Source organism: Dama dama, chromosome 9 (genome assembly GCF_033118175.1).
Source record: "Dama dama isolate Ldn47 chromosome 9, ASM3311817v1, whole genome shotgun sequence".
Lineage (NCBI taxonomy): Eukaryota > Metazoa > Chordata > Mammalia > Artiodactyla > Cervidae > Dama > Dama dama.
Window position 1 is genome coordinate 108,203,517 of NC_083689.1, and position 27,876 is coordinate 108,231,392.

Below are 27,876 nucleotides of genomic sequence, written 5' to 3' on the forward strand. Positions count from 1 at the left end.
GCGGGTGGCTCGGTGTCCCTCTGCGGGTGGCTCGGTGTCCCTCTGCGGCTGGCTCGGTGACCCTCTGCAGCTGGCTCGGTGTCCCTCTGCGGGTGGCTCGGTGTCCCTCTGCGGGTGGCTCGGTGACCCTCTGCGGCTGGCTCGGTGTCCCTCTGCAGCTGGCTCGGTGTCCCTCTGCGGGTGGCTCGGTGTCCCTCTGCGGGTGGCTCGGTGACCCTCTGCGGGTGGCTCGGTGTCCCTCTGCGGGTGGCTCGGTGACCCTCTGCGGGTGGCTCGGTGTCCCTCTGCGGGTGGCTCGGTGACCCTCTGCGGGTGGCTCGGTGTCCCTCTGCGGGTGGCTCGGTGACCCTCTGCGGCTGGCTCGGTGACCCTCTGCGGGTGGCTCGGTGACCCTCTGCGGGTGGCTCGGTGACCCTCTGCGGCTGGCTCGGTGACCCTCTGCGGGTGGCTCGGTGACCCTCTGCGGCTGGCTCGGTGACCCTCTGCGGCTGGCTCGGTGACCCTCTGCGGGTGGCTCGGTGTCCCTCTGCGGGTGGCTCGGTGACCCTCTGCGGGTGGCTCGGTGTCCCTCTGCGGGTGGCTCGGTGTCTGCGTCGAGGATCATCCCACCGCGATTAGCATGTGTGAGTTCATTAGCACCTGGACATTTTGCAACCATAACACTTCAAATGGTCTTGACCGCACCTTGGGCCTCACAGATTATACCAGTTGCTCTCCTTCTTTCCCTGCCTTTCGTGTCTGAATTTAGGTGCCAGTGTGAGTGCGCGTGTCACACAGTGAAAGTGTAAACAGTAACAAATGCTTTGGGAGGACTCGTTCTGTGCCTTTGTAATTGTCATGTGCCTTTACACAGGATAGGAAAATAGAATAGCAAAGATAACACATATGTTGTCGTCTCACTGCAGTCGATATTCTGAGCCTAACCACTGAGCAGGGGCTCTATTTCATCAAGTCTCAGGAACAAGATGGCAGAAATCTGTCTACTCAGGGACTGCGGAGCTTGAGTTTTGTCAAGATAAAAACAGTCGTTCAAAGGAACCAAAAGGATACTCAGCATTGTAGAATGCTGCAAGCACACAGGCTTTGGAGCAAGACAGATCCCACACTCAGCTACTTGTCCGCTGTGTCTCCTTGAGCAAGTTATTTAATCTCTGTGCCTCGGTTTCCCTATCGGTACAGTAGTGTCAGTCGTGTCTGATTCTGCAACCCCGTGGAGCTGCAGCCCACCAGGCTCCTCTGTCCATGGGCTTCTCCAGGCAAGAACACTGGAGTGGGTTGCCATGCCCTCCTGCAGGGGATCTTCCCGACCCAGGGATTGAACCCAGGTCTCCCACATTGCAGGTGGATTCTTTACCACCTGAGCCACTAGGAAGTCCTGGTGATGCCTACATTTAAGATAGGGATACCTGCATTTAGATAGCAGTTAGGGATAATAGGTTAAGCTCCTTGTATCATGCCTGTCACATACTAGGTGCAAAATAAGTCGTCACTCTTATTCTTAGCGGGTCAGGAAGTATGTTTTCTTGATTCAAGCTTGTAACTTGTAACTAGCCCCCCCCAGCTTTACTTCCATTCATTAGTGCTGGTGTTCACGCTTGTGGTGGGAAGGTAGGAAACCCTTCACCAGGACCGTCGAGCATCCCTGTGTGGCTAGTTCATGCAGCCGGTGACAGGGGGTCAGTGCCTTTAACCAGAGCTTACAGAATGTTAGAGTGGAAAGGGCCATACGCTGGCTGCCAAGTGGTGGGCCATGGACCACTGGCTCCTCCAGGCTACTGCAAGTGTCCAAGTGCACATCCAGCTTTGTTTGAGACAGAATAGTAGATTTGTATATATCCATATGCAGTATTATTTTACTATTGTGATTAATAGAATACAAATTTGTTTCAATACATTTTTTAATCCTTAGGAGCTTTTTTATTATATTGCATTTTCTCTGTCAGCCATTGTGAAAATACAACTCTCACATCGGGGTAAATGTGGAACAAATGAGTCATAAAATTGTTACATATTATGTGGAAGACCTTAATGTTCAAGAAAGTCAAGAACTGGTGCTCTCATTCCCAAGGCCCAGGAAAATGTGTGAGGTACTCGTTTACATGGCTTGTTAAGGAAAAACCCTGGTGATAACCCAGGTCTCCAACACCTGGTCCAGAACCCCCAGCAGAGGAGGTGTTCTCACTGTTGCTCCTGGAAAAATCTGAAATGTGTTTCATGTTCAGATCAGTACTCATGAAGCTGAGTATTGACAGAAAATGAACTGTTTGAAAAAGATTTAAAACAGTACCTGACAAATATAAAACATCCAACAAATGGTTGCTATTATCTTGATGACTATTCAGTAAAGAGTGATTCTGTCACTTTTTTCTATCTGTTGCTCAGAGGAATTAGCTGTATCCAAGTGTAGCATTGTAGGTTTTATCATTAGTCACTCAAGCAAGTGGCTTATTTCTCCTACTCTCAGAACAGGAGTGGGTGGATGTTTTTAAAATCTCCTGTCCAGAAGTCTTTTAGCAGCAGAGGCTCTTGGCATTAGTACTGAGTCTGTGTGTGGGGGGCAGGTATCTCTTGGCCTTTACTGTGGATGCTTAGGACAGCTCTGTTTTGTTGTTGAATTCCCCACGGGGATTTGGTATGTTTCTGTGAACTAAAGAGATTTTCAGTATTTACTTTCCATCAATATTTTTAATTTGTCTTTCCCACTACCCACAGTGCCCCAGTTCTTCTTGACCAGACTCTTTTTATTAATAGGTTCACTTTTAGATCAGTATTGATTTATAATTTGTAGTAGTCTCTTCATGTCAAATAGATGGGGAAACAGTGGAAACAGTGGCTGACTTTATTTTTCTGGGCTCCAAAATCACTGCAGATGGTGATTGCAGCCATGAAATTAAAAGATGCTTACTCCTTGGAAGGAAAGTTATGACCAACCTAGACAGCATATTAAAAAGCAGAGACATTACTTTGTCAACAAAGGTCCGTCTAGTCAAGGCTATGGTTTTTCCAGTGGTCACGTATGGATGTGAGAGTTGAACTGTGAAGAAAGCTGAGCGCCGAAGAATTGATGCTTTTGAACTGTGGTGTTGGAGTAGACTCTTGAGAGTCCCTTCGACTGGTTGGAGATCCAACCAGTCCATCCTAAAGGAGATCAGTCCTGGGTGTTCACTGGAAGGACTGATGTTCAAGCTGAAACTTCAGTACTTCGGCCACCTGGTATGAAGAGCTGACTCATTGGAAAAGACCCTGATGCTGGGAAGGACTGAGGGCAGGAGGAGAAGGGGACGACAGAGGATGAGTGGTTGGATGGCATCACCGACTCAATGGACATGGGTTTGGGTGGACTCCGGGAGTCGGTGATGGACAGGGAGGCCTGGCATGCTGCAGTTCATGGGGTCGCAAAGAGTCGGACACGACTGAGCGACTGAACTGAACTGAACTAGAGATTTGGTATCTAACATCATCATGTGGCCCTCAAGTGATAGTAGAAAGTGGTGAATAAGAGATGCTTAGTTTTGACTATACAGACAGAGGTTCATAGCTATAAACCATCCAGATTAGTCACAGTACTTAAAGACAAAGAAAGTTCCTCTTGGGTTTTTCGGGTAAATTGAAGACTAAAGCAGGTGTTATCACTATGTATTTGTGGTTCTGGATTTTTTTCAGTATCCCTATGAGTGGTATGAATTCCCTTTCTTTAGTTAACTATCTAGGAATTATCTATAAGCTAGACGAAAGAATATGCCGAGTCCATACTTGCGCGTATCCAGCTAGAATTCTCTTACAGGGAAGTTGCTGACAGAAAGGAGATGAAAGAGCCAGAGTAAGCGCGTGTATGTGCGCCCCCCCATGTCCATTTTGGTGAATGCAGGTGACTTCCGGGGCCTCCATGAGCGGCACTCCTGCAGCCAGCTCTCAGGGAGCAGTTTCAGGGCCCGGCTCACCAGCCGCGGCCTCGTTAGGGGGGTCACCAGAGCCTCTGTCTCTCCACGGACAGCCCAGGGCCGCGTTTCTCCAGCGCACGCAGACTCAGGCGGAGGCCGCTCAGCCTCCAGGGCTGACCCTGCTCTGCTGTTGCGAGAAGGACGCGTGGTTTAGAAGGCACTCCCCAGAGTGAGCCCTGGACAGCTCTTTCAGAAGCTGTGCCTGCTCTCCCCGGTGGCACGTGTGAAGAGCCCGCCTGCCAGGGCAGGAGACGGCAGAGATGCACGCAGGTTCCATCCCCGGTGGGGGTGGGGAAGGTCCCCTGGAGGAGGGCCTGGCCACCCGTTCCAGCACGCCTGCTGGAGAATCCCGTGGACCAAGGAGCTTGGCGGGCTGCAGTCCAGGGGGGCGCACAGCGTGGGACACGACTGAGCAGTTCAGCAGCGGTGGGCTGATGTTCCCCGCACACCCCGCCCGCCCCCGGAGCCCGCCGCGCCCGGGCTGGCTCTCCACAGCCTGCTCTGGGTGCTCAGCCTGTGCCTGCTCTCTCCCCACTGTCCAGCGGGTCTGCGCCGTCATCCCTGAGGGCCTGTGTGCCGTGCCCCCGGGCGCTCAGGCCTGTCCGACTCTGCGCCCCCGTGAACTGTACCTGCCAGGCCCCTTTGTCCACACAGATTCTGTATGACGTCTGCCAATTATCTTCTGGAGTAATTTATGCCACAATGTGATTAAAGAGTCTCATGTGCCTCCCTCCCCACAGGTAGCATGTTTGCATTTTTGCAGAGGCTTTAAGCAACTGAAGCGCCTCAGATCCTGAGGACTGTGTCCCGCGGGCAGCAGGCCAGGGCTTTCAGGAGCCCCGTGGCTCTCACCGTACCAGCCCGCAGGGCACTGGGCAGGCCTCAGCAGAGACACACATCACCTGTCCCTCTCACATGTCTGCACGCACGGGAGCGGCGCCTTCCTGCCCACCTCCAGAATGCGTGGCACTCAGTGGTTTTTCAAAGGAACAGAAAAAGCACAGTTTAATAATGGGCCTAGCATCCACAGTTTTGCAGCTGGGGCTTCCTTTGGGGCCTCTTCTTTTAGAACTAAGAGCCCCATTAGTGGTGGGGCACAGAGCTCACCGAGGCAGAGGTGGGAGTGTGGTGCAGGAAGCTGCGAGGGGAAGGGAGATCGAGGAGCAAGGCTGTGGGTGGAAAACTGGGAGTGAAGTCACAGGTGCGCCTGAAAATGAGGCATGCAGCGAGGTCTTCACCTTCACGTGGATTCTATTCAAAGGAAGAGAAGGTGATTTAGAGATGGAAAGAAGCGCCATGGGATCTGCAGAAGGGTAAGGCTGGTCACTTCTCTTTTGCCTCCTCTCTGGTCCCATCTCTGTCAGCTCAGTAGTGGCGGCCGTGATGTGGTCCCCGGGGCCCACTCTGGGGCCAAGAACACGCCATACCACCCCACCTCCCTCTCGCGGTGGGCTCAGTCTGTGGAGAGGTCTGTCTCTGTTGTTATGTGCCAAACTTTCTAACAAAAACCAGGCCATCCCACTTTGCTTCCATCAGGACACTCGTGTGTCATTTCAAACCATTTGCTGACATTCGGCTTCTTCTGAAAATAGGTTTTTCCATTTTTTTTCCCTCCACTTTTGAGACAGGAGAGTGGAGTGTCACTTCCTTTCTTAAAAGTAATCAACTTTTGGGGGATCGGCCTGGCTCTGCGAGCAGTGAACGAGCGCGTGCAGCAGGCGGTGGCGCGGCGGCCGCGGGATCTCCCAGCCATCCAACCCCGGCTAGTAGCGGTTAGCAAAACCAAACCTGCAGACATGGTGATAGAGGCCTACAATCATGGGCAACGCACTTTCAGGGAGAACTATGTTCAGGAACTGCTTGAAAAAGCATCAAATCCTCAAATTCTGTCTTCGTGTCCTGAGATCAAATGGCACTTCATTGGCCATCTACAGAAACAAAATGTCAACAAATTGATGGCTGTCCCCAACCTCTCCATGTTGGAGACGGTCGATTCTGTGAAGCTGGCCGACAAAGTGAACAGTGCATGGCAGAAAAAAGGTTCCCCCGAAAGGTTAAAGGTTATGGTCCAGATAAACACCAGCGGAGAGGAGAGCAAACATGGCCTGCCCCCTGCAGAGACGGCGGCCCTGGTGGAACACATCAACGCCAAGTGCCCCAGCCTGGAGTTCGTGGGGCTGATGACCATCGGGAGCTTTGGGCACGATCTTAGTCAAGGACCGAACCCGGGCTTCCAGGTGTTGCTGTCCCTCCGGTAGGAGCTGTGCAGGAAGCTGGGCGTCCCTCCCGACCAGGTGGAGCTGAGCATGGGCATGTCCGTGGACTTGCAGCACGTGATTGAAGTGGGATCTACAAATGTCCACATCGGAAGCACCATTTTTGGAGAGCGAGATTACTCCAAGAAAGCGGCCCCGGACAAGCCCGCAGCAGAGCTGAAGGCCCCGGAGGAAGTGGCCCAGGCACAATAACCCGAAGGCGGATCCAGGAAAACTCACTGTGCGCTCACCTGGGCCTCCACCTTCCACGGCCCCGAGTCACCGCATCTCCATGCGCTCCTGGGGACCTGACAAGAGCATGCCCAGGGCGATGTGTGTGGATGGGAAGTGTCTTATGTAGTGTCTGACACAGGAAGCTCACTGCAAGCAGTGGCTTTGGACTGGATTTGAGGAATCCAGACGTTTCTGCAGATCAGATGCCTAGGTCAGGGCCAGGAGTTGAGTTCAGGCTTGAACTTTGCCCAGGAATGCGTTTCCCAGGTGTTGCCTGTAATTGCCACAGTCAGAGGGATTCCCACTCGTCATCCACTTGGATAGAAAATCCCTGTTGCCAACTCCGTACAAACCCCACAGAGCAGTCACCTCTGCCACACTGGAGCAGCATGGTCTCTGTCCTGTCCGCACCCACCCCCCCCCCACCCCCCGCCGTTTCCATCCCACCCAGTTAACACCAGTCTCCACTCCAGATGGCAACTTTGGGTAACTTCAGGACCCAGCTCGAGTTAATCCCCCACGCCCATATTGTGGCCGATGAGAGTTGTGTCATCCATCAACCACCCTGTGACCCTGAAAATTACAGGGCGACTACCATGAGTGGGCCTCGGGCCTTCCTACCATCCCCTCCAGAACCAGGACTTTGAGCTTTTCCCTGAGGCCCTGTGGTGATGACAATCGAATGATACGATTTTTCTGCCACCAGGGTCCTTGCTGTGATGATTTCATATCAAACACCAGTGGGTCTCCAGTAGCTCCCCAGAAATTAAAGATTTCCCCCAAAGCCAGTTCAGGCTCTCAGTTTCAAAAAGACTTGGCTTTGAGGGTCCTATTCCTGGGAGTACTTTTTAGGAGCATTTATAGCTTCCCCTCCCGACCATATTTATAAGACAGGAATTTGCAACTCTAGATTGTTAATAGAGTAGCTAGCTCTTCAAAACCCAGAAAGCACAATTCTCAGGCAGTTACAACAGACAACTATAGTCTGGGTCATCCTTTGTTTTCTAGGTGGGTTTTTTTAATTTATTCAAACCCCAGTCTTTTAATTGTATGACAACAACTCCCATGATGCTGCTACTGAATGCAATTTTGTAACACTTAAACCATTACAATTCCTATACTGTTTGAATCAAAGCTCTAGTGTGATAATTCAGCATCTATTAAATAAAAATGTGAGTTTGAAGTACAACTTCTGTGCTAATTACAAAGCAATTAAAAGATTTATTTTCTAAAAAAAAAAAGTAATCAACTTTTAACTCTTCGGTTGTTTAAATTTCGGAAGTTGTAGCCACTGGCTGCAGATTGCGGGGTGTGTAATGGGATTGCATTCTGGAAGGGAAGCGCGAGGTGTATTGAGAGGCATGAGGCAGGCAGCCAGTGTGGCAGGCTCTGAGGCTGGACTTCAGTAGCCCCCCCACTGACTGTGCAGCCCTGTGCGGGCCACTTCACCCTCCAGCCTTCAGGTTCATCTCCTGTATAAAGACGGAGGTCATCAGCACCGTGACTAGAAGAATTAAGAGGCTTTTATGAAGGGAGCTTAATATGGTACCTGGCACTTAGCAAATGCCACATAAATTGTCGCTGTTAGAAGAATTAAATTGAATGGCTTCTGTGTTCATGTAAATAGAAAGGTGGCCAGACAGGCGTTCCAGTTAGAAGGGAGGGGAAGTTATGCTCCGATACAGTTTCTGTGACTGAAATTCAACTTTTACTGCTGTTTTCCAATTGCTGTCCTAAACAGCTTACATAATTTGCACAAGTCTTTGGCAGATACTCTTATCCTTCCTCCTTTACAGATGAGAAAACTGAGGCTAAGCATGAGTAAATTTCTAAAAGTCCAAGAGCTAGTGAACCATCGATGCAGCATTTCAGAACTGCTGCTTTCAACTGCTTCTCTATAATGCTCCCCAGATGTGCTCGCAGCCATCACTTACACATATGCTGTGCATTAATAAGATAGGCGGATTCTGTTCTTTAGCAGAGCATAATAAGGCAGATGAAGTTGGCTTCTTTTATCCACAACCTCTGGGTTATTGGCTTTCTGCCATGTGTTAGAATGAGGAAATCTCAGGTGTTCTCCTCCTAAGTGCTGAGAGTTATTTGTGACTCAGTTTTATCCAGACCGGGGCCTTCCCTGGTGGCTCAGTGGTAAAGAATCTACCAGCCAATACAAGACACACGGGTTCAGTCCCTCGGTTGGGAAGATCCCCTGGAGAAAGAAATGACAACCTACTCCAATATTCTTGCCTGGGAAATCCTTTGGACAGAGGAGCCTGGTGGGCTGTAGTCCCTGGGGTTGCAACGAGTTGGACACGACTTAGCGACTAAACAGTAACAATTATCCATACCCAGTGGGAAAAGAAGCAAATGTTTCTTAAGTCCTTTCCTCCGTGAGGGATTAGTCTTAGCTGCAAGCAGTGAGTGACACTGGGGATAAAGCAGCCGAACAGAGGCCTGAGAGCCCCATCAGCGGTGGGGCCCGCCACTGGCCCCGCCTCCTGGCTGTCCCTGGCTCCTCACGGTGTTTGCTCCGCGAGGCAGCGTCGCTCCAGAGCAAGCTGCTCGCTGTGCTAATTTCCAGAGAGCATAGAAAGTGTGCTCGTCTCCAGTGCCTGCTGGCATTGGATTTCCTGTAAATGTTCTCTGTGCTCATTTCATCCTTAATTAGCCTGTCTCATACTGTGTACAACTTGTAAGAGACCCTTGGTATACAGGTAAAAGTTTGAACCTTCAAATAAGATTATGCAGCAGACCTAAGTGGAACAGCTCCATGTCCTTTTGGCAGCCAGCAGCATTCACCGCACTGATCCTCTGCACCTGGTAAGGTAAAGTTATCTCCCATCAGTTCAGTTCAGTTCAGTCGTTCACTCGTGTCCGACTCTGCGACCCCATGGACCACAGCACACCAGGCCTCCCTGTCCATCACCAACTCACGGAGTCCACCCAAACCCATGTCCGTTGAGTCAGTGATGCCATCCAACCATCTCATCCTCTATCGTCCCCTTCTCCTCCCGCCTTCAGTCTTTCCCAGCATCACGGTTACCTTCTGTGAACACCACGCCAGTCTTTTAGGAGACTCCCCATCTCTGAATTCCTGTAGGATTTGTAGTAACACACTGGCTCACGTTGACTTGTTCTCCGGCAGTTTCATGTGGGGAAGAGGCAGGGAGCATGAGGCTCCCGCCATGTCTGACTTGGGGCTAGGCAGCTGGGAGCTAAATAAAGAAATGAACAGAGAGGAGAGAAGGGGCAGAAATGTGTGTCTGCCTTATCTCCCAAATTAGATTGTCAGCTTCTCAGCCCAGAGACCGTATCTGTGGTTCCTATCTCCTTTAATACTTTTTAGACTATTAGGCGAAGGGTGAGTATGCAGTGCATGCTTATTGCCTGAAGGTCTAACGTTTTATTTTAATTCATAGAGTATGCCCAAAGATACCATTTCCATGGACTTGAACTTCGTGCAACCCACAGAAAGTAGTTTTCTGTAAACGTTACTGAAATGTTATTTACGTTGAGTTGAAGGTATCTCTAAATTAGTTTTTACTTCGTCCCTCATGGAACTGAAATCCTCGTTTCAGAGGACGAACCCCATGCTGGGGCTGCAGTGAAGGTAGCGTGTGTCGTTGTGCAGCACAGGCGTTATTCTGAGGAGAGGTCTGACCCCGAGACCCCGTAAATGACTAAACAGCAGCACTGAGTAAGAGTTCATTCTGACCAAGAGGAATGGCGTTTGGCCCGAGGGGGCGTCACCAGGTCCCCTGGCCAGGACTGGGAGGTGCGCCCTGCGGCCCAGTACCTCTGTCCAGTCAGGTGACCACACATCTGTGATCCATTTCAGGACCCACTGTTCTGCTCCAGTGATCTGGGATATATCTGTTCTACTTAACTGTACTGATGATGATACCTTTCTAGTGATATTTAGAATCAGGTTAGGTAAGTCCTTCAACTTTATACTTCTTTCTTAAAGTTACTTTGATTATTCTGGAATTCCGGTTGAGCTATTTCAAATCCTGAAAGATGATGCTGTGAAAGTGCTGCACTCAGTATGCCAGCAAATCTGGAAAACTCAGCAGTGGCCACAGGACTGGAAAAGGTCAGTTTTCATGCCAATCCCCAAGAAACGCAATCCCAGAGAATGCTCAAACTACCACACAATTGCATTCATCTCACGCGCTAGTAAAGTAATGCTCAAAATTCTCCAAGCCAGGCTTCAGCAATACGTGAACCGTGAACTTCCAGATGTTCAAGCTGGCTTTAGAAAAGGCAGAGGAACCAGAGATCAAATTGCCAATAGCAGCTGGATCATTGAAAAAGCAAGAAAATTACAGAAAAACATCTATTTCTGCTTTATTGACTATGCCAAAGCCTTTGACTGTGTGGATAACAATAAACTGTGGAAAATTCTTAAAGAGATGGGAATACCAGACCACCTGACCTGCCTCTTGAGAAACCTGTATGCAGGTCAGGAAGCAACAGTTAGAACTGGACATGGAACAACAGACTGGTTCCCAATAGGAAAAGGAGTATGTCAAGGCTGTATATTGTCACCCTGCTTATTTAACTTATATGCAGAGTACATCATGAGAAACGCTGGGCTAGAAGAAGCACAAGCTGTAATCAAGATTGCTGGGAGAAATACCAATAACCTCAGATATGCAGACAACATCGCCCTTATGGCAGAAAGTGAAGAGGAACTAAAAAGCCTCTTGATGAAAGTGAAGGAGGAGAGTGAAAAAGTTGGCTTAAAGCTCAACATTCAGAAAACTAAGATCATGGCATCTGGTCCCATCACTTCATGGCAAATAGGTGGGGAGACAGTGGAAACAGTGTCAGACTTTATTTTTGGGGGCTCCAAAATCACTGCAGATGGTGAATGCAGCCATGAAATTAAAAGACGCTTACTCCTTGGAAGGAAAGTTATGACCAACCTAGACAGCATATTAAAAAGCAGAAACATTACTTTGCCAACAAAGTCTGTCTAGTCAAGGCTATGGTTTTTCCAGTGGTCATGTATGGATGTGAGAGTTGGACTGTGAAGAAAGCTGAGTGCTGAAGAATTGATGCTTTTGAACTGTGGTGTTGGAGAAGACTCTTGAGAGTCCCTTGGACTGCAAGGAGATCCAACCAGTCCATCCTGAAGGAGATCAGTCCTGGGTGTTCATTGGAAGGACTGATGTTCAAGCTGAAACTCCAGTACTTTGGCCACCTGATGTGAAGAGCTGACTCATTGGAAAAGACCCTGATGCTGGGAGGGATTGGGGACAGGAGGAGAAGGAGACGACAGAGGATGGGATGGTTGGATGGCGTCACCGACTCCATGGACATGGGTTTGGGTGGACTCTGGGAGTTGGTGATGGACAGGGAGGCCTGGCGTGTCGTGATTCTTGGGGTCGCAAAGAGTCGGACACGACTGAACGACTGAACTGATTCTGGAACTTTGCATTTCCAGATCCACTTTTTAAAAACATTTTACTGTAGTAGAGTTATTTATAATGTTGTGTGAGTTTCAGGTTTACAGCAAAGTGATTCAGTGAATCATATACATATATCTCCTCTTTTTTAGATTCTTTTCCCAAAGACACTCAAATAAGTCACAGAGATGTTATTCATTCAGGCCATCTAGACCATAGGTAGGACGTGGCATTCCTAAGCACACAGAATTTACCTTTATAGAAAAGTTCCTTCCTACAGATTAGAATGAACCAGCATTTCACTACCACTCACTTTGTCTAACAACAAACCAGAGTCCCTCCCTCTTCCACAGAACTGGGAAGCAAATCAGCAATTTAATTTTAACCTTGGGCTTCTAAGCTTGTCCATTGTGAAACTAGATCTAATGAATAAAGCTAATCTTACCAAGTTAGTAAGGTAGAAGATATCACATTCCTTTCTGAATGTCTTTAGGTACTACTGCCCAAGTTTCCTACAAAGATGTACAAGGCTAATTTAACTCCCTGAGGAAACACCATATTACCAGTCAGCTATTGCTAAAGTCAGTGCTCAAGGTACTTCCTATGTTACAAGACCAATTGTATAAATTAGACTACAATTTTTTAGAAGTCTTGAATCATGTTGGATATGTAGAGGTACATTCCAAAGATAAATACATAAAACCATCTCAGCTGAAAGAGAAGCAGGTTGTTGATTGTCCCTCAAGAGAAAAGTATTACAAAGGAAAGCACAGAATAGACAACCTGCCTTCAACAGGGATCACTCCTAGGATAAAACAGAATGTATGTATATTCCTTCAGCACACCGTTATTGAGCACCTACTAGTGCCCAGTACTATTCTGGGCACCGGGGTATAGCTCAGAACTGCACGTCAGCTCTTCCCAAAGGCGTCACATCTGCAATGTCCACGTTTCCCTGCCTGCATTAGTTTACCCTCTATACGGTGTTATTACTGTCTGCAGAAGTTAGAGGAAGAACTCCTTTGACCTGAAATGCTCTCTAGTCGCCTCCTCATTTCTCGATATGCCTTAATAAAAAAACTTACTCAAGAGTGGCTAAACCTCCCTGTCTCCACTTCTTTTCTCTCATTCTCTTTGAGCATGCCCCAATCATACCATTGTACCCACCGCTCCTCTGAGACCACGCTTGTCAGTCTCACTAAACCCCACGTTGCTGAATCTAATGGCCTGCTCATCGTCCTCATTGTGCTTGTTCTTAGTAGTAGCTGACAGTTACTGTCTGATTCTTCCTGGAAAAGCCTTCCTCACTTGGCTTCCAGGACACCAGCTCCGCTGTTGGTTCCCTTCCTGCCTCACTTGCTCCTCATCCTTCTTTCTGCAGTCCTTCTCTAAATCACAGAGTGCTCTAGAGTGTAGCCCTTGAATTCTCCTTCCTCTCTACATGCACTGTCTAGGTGAAAGCATTCTCTAATCCCAGAGCCTCAAATGTCACCTGAAAGTGGACAACTCCGAGACCTCTCTTCTGACCTCCAGACTAATACACCCAACTGCCTACCCAACATCTCAGACTCAGTATGTCCACAACCAGACTCCCCACCTGCAATACTGAGTTAGTTTTGACTGGATCTAACATACACACACACACATCCAAAAAAAGAAAAAAATTAAGAAACAAAAATTGCTTAAATGACATAGGAATTTCTCTCACACATTTAAAAGAAAAAAAATCTAGACATACAAAGGTAGGCAGTCCAGATCGTGTGTGGCAGCCACACTTGTCATTAGGGACCTGGGCCCCTTGTCTCTTGTTACTTCTCTACCTTTAGTGTGCTTCCTCTTCTTGTTGGTGGGAGAGAGAAATGTAATGGTCCTTCCCCTCTAAAAGAAACTTACTAGAAATCCTAGACAGCTCTTCTGCTTGCAGCTCATTGGCTACAACTTAGATCATGGCCAGATCTCACTGCAGGGGCGGTTGGGACGAATAGCAGTTTTTAGCTGGATGACCATATATTCAGCTAAAACCAGGGGGTGGGGGTGGGGGGCTAAAACAAAAGAGGATTAAGTGGACAGTAGGGAGCAGCTAGCTGTGTCTGCCACTCTCTGTGAATGTGGTTCTCCCCCAGTTCCCCGTTTCCTTGTCAGCCACACTCTCCCAGTTGCTTAGGCCAAATGCCTTGGGTCAGCCACGGCTCTTTTTCTCTCCCAGTCTACAACCAATCCACCAGCAAATCCTCCTGATTGTACTTTGGGAATAGATCCTGAATCTGATAGCTTCTGACCGCCTCCACCACTTGCATCTTAGTGCAGGCTGTCATCACGTCTTCTGGACTTTGGAAATAAGCTGCTTACTGAGCTCTCTGGTTCTGCCAGTCCACTCTCCACACAGTAGCATATCGTCCTTCAAAACCTAAGTCACTCTGTGTCAATCCTGTGTGCAGAACCCCACTTACCTCCTAGCTGATAAAATCCAAGGGGCTTAGTATTAAAAGACCATGCATCATTTGGTCCTGGCTCACCCTGATTAAATCTATCTTCTCGCTTACTCATTCCATTCCAGTGGCTTCCTTGATGTGCCTTGAATACACCAAATATGGACCAATTTTAGGGCCTTTATATCTATAAATACTATCCCTTCTACCTTGGATGCTCTTCACCTAGATATCCCCATGGCTTGCTCCTTAGCTTCTTTCAAGTCTTTGATCAAATTCACATTATCAAAGAGACCTTTCCTAACAATCTATCTAAAATAGGATTTCTTCTTGAAAATCTTTTCCCCTTTATATAGCTCTTTTTCTTCTTAACACTCAACATTATTTGACCTTTCTTCTGATATTCTGTGTGTATACATGCTCATATACTTTATTTATATGTCTATATATAACCATTTATATAACATATATGAATTTGATTATTGAACATCTTCCCCACTAGAACTAGAATGCAGACTTGGTCTCTTTTGTTAACCACCATCCTCCTATTAGTTAAGGGAGGTCAAGATAGAGTTCTCTGAGGACAGAAATGTAATGGGTACTTCCCCTTTCTTTTAAAAAAAACTAAACAGTTCTTCTGCTTATATCTCATTGGCCAGTATTTTGATTATGGCTGGAGCTAGCTGCAGGAGAGGTTGGCAAGTCTAACAGTTTGAGCTAAGAATAAATGAAGAGGAGCCAGCCATGCGAAAGTCTAGAAGGGGAGCACTCCAGGCAAAGGGAATAGCGAAGTGCAAAGCCCTACTGTGGAAATAAGCTTGTCATGAAGACAGGAGTTGTCCTATGTTTGGGGACAAAGAGAAGTTGAGTGTGGCTGGAATAAGCAGTTATGAAGAGACCAGAGCACAATAGGGGCTTCCCAGGTGGCGCTGGTGGTAAAGAACCCCTCTGCCAGTGCAGGGGACAAAAGAGACTCAGGTTCGGTCCCTGGGTCGGGAAGATCCCCCGGATGAGGGCATGGCAACCCACTCCAGTATTCTTGCCTGGGAAATTCCGTGGACAGAGGAGCCTGGTGGGCTACAGTCCATGGGGCCAGAAGGAGTCAGACGTGAATGAAGGAACTTAGTTTAGCACATACGCAGAACCAGGTGAGCGAGAGAGGCCGGGCAGATCACCAGGGAGGGTTTTGCGAATCCCAGATGCAAAAAGGAAAAGAAAAGGCACCAGCCTCTTTGGCACCTCAGCCATTCTCCAGCCTTTGGGGAATTCCAGGGATACACTGCCAGAGGCACACGCAGCTATTTAAGTAACTGAAAGTGAAGAAGCCTTAAACGCTCAGTTTCCCCATCGCATTGTCACACTGTATGCGTGGAGTAGTCACGTGGGCCGTGCTGCCTGCCAGCCAGCACACACGGGGCCCATGGGCCGAATATGCCCCTGTCCCGGGACGTTCTGTTAGTGCAGCTCGGGGACGGCCAGTCAGAAGAGGAGTGATACCAGTCCGCTTCATCTTTCCCGTGACTGTCCTCTTAACCCTGTGTAAGTGGAAACGATGCCTGTGGTGCCTAGATCAGCGTGTGGCCTGTCACATATGCACATGCTCTCGTGGTGGTTTTTATCTGTGACAGAGAAGATGGAAAAGACTGGTAAATCATATGCAGTCTTAACCTCATTATGAGCACACTGCAGATGTGAAAATGCCAAGTGTGGAAGTCATCAGTGTGAAAGCGGCTTTCAATTTATTGTAATAAGGCGTTTTCTGTGTCTTACTGTAATCTAGGGATCTTGCTGCAAGAAACTGCCTGGTAGGTGAAAACAATGTGCTGAAAATCAGTGACTTTGGAATGTCTCGTCAAGAGGATGGTGGCGTATATTCGTCTTCTGGCCTGAAGCAGATCCCCATTAAGTGGACAGCACCAGAAGCGCTTAATTATGGTAAGAAGAGACCCTTCCTTTCTGGTGGTTGAAAGGGACTCCATCAGCATGAAACATTTCACAGGCACAGTCCTAGGGCAGAGCAGAGCCCAAGTGAGATTCAGCTGAGGGGCAGCACGCGGGATGTGTGAGCGTTCAGACTTTGCACACATGAGTACAGACTTAATTCAGCAATTTTATTGATCAGATTTCTATGTGTAACACCACTAGGTTTAAAAGATGGATCGAGGTACAAGCACTGTTAAGTGTGAGTGTGCATCTGAAATTTCTATTGTGACCCAAGAAAAAGATTATTTCTATTTTAAAAGTCAGATTAGACTCAGAGTAAAACTGTTGTGTGGCTCTGGACCATTTCCTTTGAAAGCCTTATGTTTGATCCAGTAACCTCATCTGATGTTAGGTTCCTAAAATACTAAGTCTGTAGTTTCTCACTCTGAAAAACTGACATGGTTTCTTAGCATCTCAGTCTCTGGAACTTGTGTACATCTTCTGGGAAGAGAGAGATGGAGTATGTGCGTATACATACGCACTGAGTCTGAGTCACTTCGCTGTCCACCTAAAACTGAGGGACATTTTGCCTCAACTACCCTCCAATATAAAATAAAAACCAAATTTAAAAAATAGCATAAAGTTATTCCTTGTTAAAGTGAAAAGTACTTCATCGTGAAAAATTAATATAAAATATTTACAAAAGTCTTAATGCCTGAATTAAAGACAGGTAATTTAGAAAAAGCTCTAAGGTAAAATTCATGTGACATCAACTGACCATTGTGAAGCGAACAATTCAGGGGCATTTAGTACATTCATAGCGCTGCACAGATACTGCCTCTGTCTAGTTCCAAGACATCTGCATAACTCCAGAATAAAGCCTCACACCCGCATTAAGAAGTCTCCCTTCCCCCAACCACTGGCAACCACATACCTGCTTTTGGTTGCTATGTATATACCTATTCTGTCTATTTCATATAAATGGAATCATATAATATGTGACTATTGGTATGTGACTTCTTTCACCTAGCATAAGGTTTTCAAGGTTCAACCATGTTACAGCATGTATCATTATTTTACTCCTTTTTATAGCTTAGTAATATTCTATTATATGTATCTACCACAATTTATTTATCCGTTCATCCATTGATGTGTATTTGAGCAGTGTTTACCTTTTGGCTGTTGTGAGAAGTGCCGCTTTAAACATCTGTATACTAGGATTTATTTGTGTACCTATTTTCAATTAATTGTGTACCTAGTGTACACACTAGGGAATATGGTAATTCTGTGCTTAAGTGTTTGAGGAACCACCGAATGTTTTCCAGATCAAGCTTTGGAATATAATTGTTTTGGAAGTGAGTTGGGATGGATCCAGATACCACAACCTGCTTTGTATCTTGCATGTCAGCCATGCTATGGAATAGATATGTGCAGGTAGTTGTCATTGTAAGAAATTCACTAAGCTGTTCTAGTTTCCAGCAATGCAGTTTTTTAACTTAATACTTCAGGGATACTAAGCCTCACCCTTAGTCTGTCTTCCCATGTGCTGGCAAGAGAAGTGACGGTAAGCTTTGAGGAATTCCACCACTCCTCAGAATCCAGAGAGCATGGCAGTCCTGCTATTTTCCACAGTGATTCTTCTCTGGGGTGCTTATTACTCTGAGGCTATATTCCTAAGGAGAGCAATCATGGTGAAAGAAAGGACTGTAATCTTTTTTTTAACGGAGACGTTTTCTTAGATAACAAAACATTGCTAAGCACCTTCTTGTTGATTCTTAGAGCAGCCTCTAAGGGAGCCAGTGCTGGACCAGGGGGCTTCAAATGCTTATCAATAAAATCCACTCTCTAGAATGTGTTCTTAATCCTGTTTGCCAGATTCTCTACATTACATTGCCTTTAAAATCTCTCTTACTGCTAAGCAATTATGCCAGTAAAATTCTGCCTTTTAATCAGAGCGTATTTTAGTTGAATTTCAAGCTGACTAACGTATTTACCAAATACTTTAATTCAAAATTCTAATTCCAATATCTGTAAGAGCCAGGCCTAAATTTAGCATGTCATAGAATAAAGACATGCTTCCCTGGTGGCTCAGATGGTAAAGAATCTGTGTGTAATGCTGGAGACCTGGATTTGATGCCTGGGTCGGGAAGATCCCCTGGAGGAGGGCATGGCAACCCACTCCAGTACTCTTGCCTGGAGAATCCCATGGACAGAGGAGCCTGGTGGGCTGCTGTCCACGGGGTCACAGAGAGTTGGACACGACTGAGCAACTGAGCACGCACATGAAGACCTTTGATGGGCAGTAAGGGAGTGCTTTTAGCAGTCTTTCATGTTAATTTTATAAAATGCTGAGCAGCACACCCTCTCATCATACACACAGACTGAAAATGGCTCCAAGACTTAAACCTAAGTCTTTAAGACACCATACAACTCCTAGAAAAGATCATAGGAAAAAAACGTTCTCTGACATAAATCGTACCAGTGTTTTCTAAGGCCAGTCTCCCAAGGCAATAGAAATAAAAACAAAAGTAAGCAAATGGGACCTGATCAAACTTACAAGCTTTTGCACAGCAAAGGAAACTAAAATCAACACAAGAACACAACCTACAGAATGGCAGGAAATATTTGGAGATGATGTGATTAACAAAGGCTTCATTTCAAAAGTATGCAAGCAGTTCATACAACTCAACAATAAACAAACAACCCAACAGACATTTCTCCAAAGAAGAAAAACAAATGACCAACAGGCACATGAAAAGATGCTCAACATCTCTAATTATCAGAGAAATGCAGATCAAAACTGCAGTGAGGTACCACCTCACAGCAGTCAGAATGGCCACCATTAAGAAGTCTACAAATAAATGCAGGAGAGGGTGTGGAGAAAAGGGAAGTCACTGTTGGCGGGAACGTAATGTGGAAAACAAGATGGGGGTTCCTCAGAAAACCAAAAGCAGAATTACCATATCATCTAGCCAGCCTACTCCTGGGCATATATCCAGACAAAATTCTAATTCAAAAGGATTCATGTGCCCCTGTGTTCACAGTAGCAGTGTTTACAATAGCCAAGACATGGAAAGAACCTGAATGTCCATCAGCAGATGAATGGACACAGAAGATGTGGTCCACATTTACAGTGGACTAAAAGAGAAGGGAATGATGCCATTTCCATGACATGGGTGCAACTGGAGATTGTCATACTAAGTGAAGTGAGAAAGAGAAAGACAGGTAGCATATGATACCACTTACATGAGGAATCTAAAATATGACACAAACGAACCTATTAAACAGAATCACAGATATAGAGAACCAGCTGGTAGTTGCCAAGCAGGAGGGGGTTGGGATGAGCAGACACAAGCTTTTACACAGAGTGGGTAAACAGGGTCCTGCTCTATAGCACAGAGAATAGTCAGTGTCCTATGATAAACCATAATGGAAAAGAATATTTTTTAAAAATGTATGTACATGTGTAACTGGTCATCTTGCTGCACAGCAAAAATTAATACGGTAAGTCAACTACACCTCAATAAAAATATTGATAAAAAGTTTAAAATGCTGAACAGTTTATATGAAGGAGAGATTTCTAACAGGATGAGAAGAAAGTCGGGAGTATTTATTACCCAGTGCAGTGAGGGAGTTCCTGGGTGTGTACACAGGTCACGGCAAACCTGGGAAACATTTTAGTTCTCCCAGAATGAAATTACTGAAGACTGGCTCTAAATCCTAGCATTTTTTTAACAAGAGAAAATATATTTTATGAAAGTCTTATTTGTTGTTCTACATGGAGATGTAAAGCATGGCTGCTATAGTTAATACTATATTGTCTATATTTGAAAGTTGCTACAAGAGTAGATCCTTAAAGTTCTCATCACAAGAAAAAAAAATTTTTGTGACAGTGGATGATAGTGTTATAGACTTACTGTGATTATTTTGCAGTATATACAAATAGTGAATCATGCTGTACAACTGAAACTCATATAATGTTACATGTCAATTATATCTCACTAAGAAATACTAATTAATTCCTTAAAATAATCCAGTTAAAACCAGATTCAGAAGTCAGGTCACAGAGTTAGGTTATTCACTTCCAGAGTGTAATCTTGGCTTACAGCGCAAGTGGCCATTCTTGACCTCTTCCCAGATATCATCTCACAGAAAGGCACTGGGTTCTCTGGGCCTTACGTGTCCTTGAAGAGTTAATTGGCCATTGAATGATTTTCATGAAAAGCTTTGAATCACTGGATGTCAGGCATGAAAAGAGTTGCTGTGCAGACAAGGCGACTAACCTTGGTACTGACTCGCACAGTGAATGTCCATAATCACTGTCCAGTAAGAAGGAAGCAGTTCACACAGCCAGAGACGATGATCCCCAAGAACACTCCAGTCTCTGACGTCAGAGCGGTTAGCATAGCACTGTTGTGCTATTTCCTTGTACTGTTTGCAAGAAAGAGAAAAGGTCATCCTACTCAAATTAACAAGACATTTTTAGAGGCTAGGCATTTATAAATCTGGGAGTGGCAGAAGTATGTTGGAAAATCTTGGAAATTCATAGCCTTTTTGCTTCCGCTCCTTGATGTCACATTCATTCCAGAAGGTATCTTTGTTTGGCTTTTATCTCTGTTGTTTGTCTAGAAGATTACCAAGGGGAAAAAACAAAACCAAGAGTTTAGCTTATGTAAGTCAGTAAAACAGGTGCACCAGGATATTTTGACAAAACAAGGCACCATGTAATTTAAAGAAGTTGTTTTTATCAGCGGGCTTTGTTAATTTCTACTCTATTCAAAACGCAGAAAAATGAGTTTTCCATAAATGAAACTGTCAGTGGAGAAAATTAGACTTTTAGGCATGTAAGAATATCTGTAAACCGTGATGAGTAAAAAAAACTGAAGTTAAGCAACTTTCCTACTGCTCTAACTTTGTAATTTTAGTAGAAAGAAATTGAATGCAGGCAAAAAACAAAATTACATAACTCCCAGCTTATTTAATCGCCTAGGCATTGATGTATACAAATTTATATCTTTTTTATATAAACCATCCATCTCACTTAGAGGCCACAGAGAGTGTAAGCTTGCATATTGAGTGAGTATGTGTTCTTGGTAGGGGAAATGTGATTTGGAAGGTGGTTTGGTTAAACTAACAACCTGAAGACTGTTCATTTATTTGGTGTATTACTCCTCCTGGAAAGCAAAACTAGACAAGAGAATAAGATCAGTAATTGCTGAGTTCCTGGTAAGTTTAAACATGTGACTGACACAGACATATACAATCTGAAACTGTCACCTGCTTACCCAGTGAGCTGCCTGTGATCTGTCCGCCCTCCAGGGAGATACAGCTCTGAGAGTGACGTGTGGAGCTTCGGCATCCTGCTCTGGGAGACCTTCAGCCTGGGGGTCTGCCCCTACCCCGGAATGACAAACCAGCAGGCCCGGGAACAGGTGGAAAGAGGTGAGCTCAAGACACGGGGTAGAGCATCCACAGCCGCCGCCCGGGGCAGGCTGAGGCTGCGTCTGGAAGGTGGTGCTGTTTGGGCACGTGACAGACAGAAGTGAGTGTGTGTGTGTGTGTGTGAGTGTGTGTGTGTGGTCACTCAGACGTGTCCAGCTCTGCGACCCCATGGACTGTAGCCCACCAGGCTCCTCTGTCCATGGGATTTCAAAGGCCAGAAATCCCATGGTTGGGTTGCCGTTTTCTTCTCCAGGGGATCTTCCCGACCCAGGGATCAAAGCCAGGTCTCCTGCTTGGCAGGTGGATTCTTTATCACGAGCTATCAGCAAAGCCCAATAGAAGAGGTGTTGGTACATCTACTTTTGAACCTGAAGGATGGTGTGGATCTTACACAACAAAAACCAACCACAAAGACTTTGAAACATCCAGCGCCTTGGAAATAGAAGGCTCTAGGCCCTTCTTCCACTGCCTCTGCCTAGCATAACATCTGCAAGGCTGTGCCATTCAGTCTCTTCCAAGGAAACAGTTAAGAGGCTGAGGAACAGTACCTGTCTTTTATTCTATGCCAAGTAAACACTGTTAATGTCCCTACTAATTGAAAGGTAGTTAGACTTCAGGAAGAAGTGACAGTGTTGTAACAGTTCTCAAGAAACCCCGTAGTATTCTCAGATCAAAGGCAGGCCTAGGCATGTGATGATGACACCCTCGCGTGGACCTGGGTGTCCACAGCTTTCAACAAAAAATACTTTCAACAAAACGCCAGTGCCCTAGCATCAGGCCCCTCCAGGGGCATGGTTGTTGGGTTGGGGGCAGGAGGGTGACTTGCCAGCGCCCTCCCGAGCCCTGAGCACATGCGGACACACCCCACCCAGCACCCTGCTGAGACACTGCCCAGCGGCTGCATTAATGGGTCTGCTCAGCTGCAGAGGAATATGACTTGTATCCATGCTTATTTCACTTTTGAGGCAGTGTTCCTAAATCCTCATCCTCTCTTCACCTTCAAACACCTGAGCGAAAGAGATGTTTTAAAAAAAAAGACTGCCTATAGCATCTAAAAGCTAATACTTAGAGCAGCTAAAACATGCGCTTGTATGTGATGTTTCTCACATCAGGCTTTGTTCATTTGTCACAAACACAAAATCAGTTCATGGAACTAGAAGGTAATGATATTGTGTTATAATATTAAAACCTGCATTACTTACAGAAAAAAAAAAAATCAGCCTGCCCTAAAATGGCATTTCTGTTTCTGATAACCGACAACATGTGGTACTGAAAACTGCACCCTGCGCGATGCCCTGTGTGAACAGTGGTGTCTGGTCACCCCCGTCCTAAATTCTCTGTCCTCTTGTGTCTTCAGGATACCGGATGTCAGCCCCTCAGCACTGTCCGGAGGACATTTTTAAAATCATGATGAAGTGTTGGGATTATAAACCTGAAAACCGCCCCAAGTTCAGTGAACTTCAGAAAGAGCTCGCTGTCATCAAGAAGAAGATCACCTCCTGACGGAGCAGCGTGGCCGCGGCCTGTCCCCTCGCAGAGGAATACTGTTCTCCTTGTTAACCATGAGTGTATACAGCGTTGTGTGCAGCCGTCTTCTAAGGTTACTTTTTTATTAACTGTTTTTTAAATATGTGCTGTTTTAAAAAAAAAAAAGTCAAAGGCAAAGACACTGAAGCAGCCGTCCTTGCACGGGCATTCCTGGCTCAGCCCCGCGGTCCTGGCACGTCAGCCCCAGCCTCGTGGGAGTCGACAGGCACGGGCTCAAGCGTGCAGGGAGCCCGCCCGTCTTGCCCACACCGGGACCACTGGCGCTCCGCCGGGCCGCTTTCCTCCAGGCCCGGCTCCCCGCTGCCGCCCCGGCCGCAGACCCCACTCCGTCCGTCCGTCCGTGGTCTGCGAGGCACGTCCCGACCGAAGCCGGCTTCCTGCACTGCCAGGGCAGGGGTGTGTTTGTAAACATCACTTCACATTGAGAACTGTTCAGACCTCCCGGGGGTTTCTTCCTTTCTCGACAGAAATAAGCATAAGAGCCCTCCCGTTTCCACCCTCCGAGTGAGGCTGTGGTTTCCCTCCTCTTTGTCAGAGATGGTGGCCAGAGCCTCCTTACCGAGCTGGCAGCTGAGGCCAGGGCTTTTAGGGACCGTTTTAGACAGCTGCGACCTGTGATGGCGAGACCCAGGTTGGAACAGTGATCTGGAGAAGGGGCAGCTAGCACAGTCATCCCAGAGGAGGGAAGGGAGACAGAGACTCTGCCTTCTCACCAGAGTTATGCCTTTACACACACACACACACACACTTCATGATCTGAATTCATGAACAAGGTTCTGAGAAACATTTTCAGTTCTTAGATACAGCTTTCTTGGCAACCAAAAATTGTTTAGGGACACTCCAATGCACAAGTCCACAGACGTCACGACATGCTTTGAAGCACCTTCATTTGAGAGGAGACATCTCAGAATTCAATTCCTTTCATCCGTGCCAGTGTCCAGGGCTGTCCAAACTGAATGGTCCTAGTTCATAAACATAGTCGTGTGTGGGCACGTGGGCACGCTCACATACCCCTCCCCACACACACACACACATAATCCCCAGAAGCCAGGCAGAGTGACTGGAGTGAACGGCTCAGAGGTCAGATGAGCATTATTAAGGGGGAGCCGCAGAGGTGGCCCTGCATCGCCCCCTCTCCGTCTGTTTGCTCTCACACCGCTCCCCAGGAGCTCTCACCGCCGTGTGGAGATGGTCATGGGGAGAAAATGCTGCCAAGTTTAAACTAGGGTTCTCTTGGGCTGAGTCTTGGCCGCATCCGGGAAGCTTACCCCAGGTTCTGTATATAGTTGCCTCAGGAAACACGTGTGTGTAAGAGACGCTTACGCTCAGGGGTAGATGTGGCTTGGGAGCTCTTAGCGTGTGCTCCGGCCTGTGTCCACACGCACAGCAGTGATCATTCGGTCTGCGCTCAGTGCAGGCGCTTACGGGATGGAGATGCCTCCCGCCCCGTCCACCCGCTTGCTGCCTGGGAATACCACTGCACACAGAATAATGCTGAAGAAAGGGGCTGTGTGCGCGAGGTCCATACACGTTTCATGAGTACCACATCCGGACGAAAATGAAAGCATAATAAACTTGCCCTCAAAAATAGTGCAATATACAAAGCAACTTCTCTTAAAATCAGCTTTGTTCCCCTTCTGTCAAGTATTATGAGTAAATGAAACCTTCTTTTGATGGCATAAACTGTGGTAAATCACAGCCCAGACTCAAGATTAAGACCTCTGGTCTACAGTCACTTGCCAGCTTTGAAAAGCAAGAATAAAATAGGGACATTTCTGCCCTTTGCCAGTGCTTCCAAGTGCACTTCTGTAATATTCTTTATTTAAAAAAAAACAAAAACAGCCTCCCATCACTTAGCAGCCCCAAAGCTTAGCTCTCAGCAAAGAGAGAGAATGAAGGTTTGGGCTTTAATTTTGTGAACAAGACCTGAAGCTTAATCTTTGCATTCTGGTGGAAAGAACAAACACGGCTTTGATATTTCACTCATCCAGGCTGTTAGAATTTACAATTCACATCATAACTCTATGCTTAAATTAAAGAAGCTTTTCATAACATCGTGACATCTGCAGCATTTAAATTCTATCTTATTCTGTGTCCCAAAGCAGGCTGTGGTATAGTTCAGGATTAATAACTTCTTTCAGGGTCATATCAGTTGTATAGAATATTCAGTTTAATATAGGCACATGCATTAAGAAAAACTTATGCAGACCATTTTTTTTTTACCATTAATTTTGTTGTGCTTAAAGCATAATTTATTCAACCCTTCTGTCACTGATAATTATTGGAATTATGTACTTTAGGAGGCTAATCCATACCCAGAAAGCCCACATGCAAATACTCCTCTGAATTTGCAAGTTGATGTAGGGAAAGAAGGCTTCAGAAACATACAAAATAGACTTGTTTAGTAAGAAAATGGTGGTAACCAAAACTGCCACTGGTCTAAATGTAATTCAGCCAGGTCACAAATCTTTGTGTTGTGAATGGGTTTTTCAAATTCTGCATCTCTTCTCCTGTCCCGTTTCTGTCGTCATTCCTTAAATTTATGACTACAGAGTAGGGGGCAGGTGAGCCCAGGCAGCCAGACCCTCGCCTGCATTTTTCTGTCTCGAGTCACCAAGGAACCTGTATGAGAAATAGACAGGTAGGTCATCATTTTTCAAGGAAAGAAATCTTTTACTGTCGAGTAGGCATTTACTATCAACACAAAAAACCTAAAATTATTTTGTGTTCCATGTAACCTAAGGTTACTTCCCAAAGCCAACATTCTCTTTCTCTTCTAGGAAATAATAATAAAGGGTGAATAGGTTTAGTTTAGATGCTCAAACCCAGAGGTTTCATTCCAGTCCATCCTGTCACTGGGTCCCCAGTGAAAGATCTCATGTAAGCACTTCTCTTTTATCTCCCAAATTTAATAGTCAATATAGTTCTTCATCCATAATTCACCATTTTATCACAAATACTATACTATTGAAACCTCTCACTAGCATTATCAGTGTAGAATACGAGTCTAATTGTTTGAGTTTTCAGTGCATATTTCACAACTTTTTTCACATATTTGAGGGTCATTTTTAAGAGGAAAAAAAACGTTCAGTCATTGAAATAGTCTTCATTTCCTTTAAACCAGAATACAATTTTCTTGTGTATGTTAAACTCATATGTTTCAATTGTGCCATATAGTCTTACATAAAGTTTGGCTAATAACACTAATATAGCTGTAGCTTCACAACACTGGTGTGACATGTGTCATGAAGAAAGGGTTTTAATTATATGCCACACACTGAGGGCCTTATAGTGGGGTAAACATAAAAATGGCAACACAGAAATACACGTCTAGGTCGTCATTCAGTTACCTCGGTCACGCCACTTCCTGGTTTATTCTGGTGAGTCGTCGGGCGCCCCAAAAATGCACCTGAAAACCTCCCCGCGCGTGCCCCGTGGGCACTGCTCTGTGGCTGCGTGTCCTCGGAAGTGAGAGTAGTTGATATTTTCTAAAAAGAAGTTGTTTGCCTTAACCTTCTTTTTACACATGCATATTCCCCCATCACAAAATTGGTGTTTTAGATGTTTCTTATCAACAGAATTGACTGTCCGTAAACACTGTTCTGAGTCACATAAAGACTAATTTTTGTATTTAGGAGGTCACAGCCCTCACTCAAACAGAATAAATGCGAAATACAAAAGACAACAAAAGGGGCAGATAATTGCAAAAGACACGGTTTCTTTATGTATTAATATGTTAATTAAGTGAAAAAGATTTTATATGAAAATGAGTTTATATTACATTTCCATTATACTATTAAGTTAGCATGAAAGTTTACCGTTAAAATAAAGTGTTACCTCTTTTATTACTAACTCTGATTTGCTTATAAATACCAGAAATTTTTTTATTAAATATTTTAGTTTTATTTATTTTCTCTCTTTTGAGTTTCATATCAAGTCTGAATACTGTATTATTTGGGAGGACCCAAAACCGCATCTTAATTTCTGCCAAAGAAAATATACTAATTTAGAAGTCAGGATTTCATGTACCACAAGTACCTACTTGAAGAAGATACTGGTACAGCCGCAGAGTCCCATAAAATTCTCCTTTAGAAGACGATATTATAAGACAGAAGGTATGTAAACTATATGTCTCAGTCATAATTCGATTTAAGGAAATATTTATTACCCCTTTAAAACCATCCTACTGCCTCATGCTGATTCAAAGGTTACATTCTAAATTGTTAAGAGTAGACATTAAAACTCCCTTAACTGCCTAGTAAGGACTGAGATTCTTAGGTGGGAGGAAAACCCTACTGTACTAAATTCCTAATCACTTTAAACTGTGGAGAAATGATGAGCGTAGGCTTCAGCACCTCTGCTAATAAGGGGCCGAGGCGAGCGTGTGCAAACGAGGAAGAGGAAAGATTCCTCTGTGGCAGGAAGATGCAGTCCCTACGGAGACTGTCAGGTAGTTAAAGCAGAACCAAGACTCTGACGGTGTCGCTGCGGGGCCTGAGGAGGGCAGGGCCAGCAGGTCAGAGCCTTCCCTACGGAAAGTTTAGAAGAAGCAGAGAGGTCACCTGCCAGTGTGGGGGCCTTTGTGCGGGCGAGCCAACCCCTCTTCTGTCCACGGGGAGCGGTCTCCTGACCCTCGCTCCGAGCCGATGCCGTGCTGGCTGACACACGCTCACGGTCTGGCCGGCTCGCGGGT

The 27,876-nt window shown here is 46.0% G+C and overlaps 1 protein-coding gene and 1 pseudogene across 3 annotated transcripts in view; both read left to right on the forward strand.

The window, feature by feature from the left end:
* The window catches only part of FER (FER tyrosine kinase), a 442,861-nt gene extending 415,773 nt beyond the window's left edge, over nt 1–27,088 (forward strand). For all 3 annotated transcript variants that reach the window (XM_061152123.1, XM_061152124.1, XM_061152122.1), the window contains exons 17-19: nt 16,051–16,205; nt 21,513–21,635; nt 22,993–27,088. In XM_061152123.1, coding sequence (XP_061008106.1) covers nt 16,051–16,205; nt 21,513–21,635; nt 22,993–23,138 — 424 coding nt within the window. In that variant the 3' untranslated portion in view covers nt 23,139–27,088. The remainder of the gene's footprint in view (nt 1–16,050; nt 16,206–21,512; nt 21,636–22,992) is intronic.
* On the forward strand, nt 5,620–6,409 carry LOC133061543 (pyridoxal phosphate homeostasis protein-like; annotated as a pseudogene).
* Nucleotides 27,089–27,876: the final 788 nt, after the last annotated feature.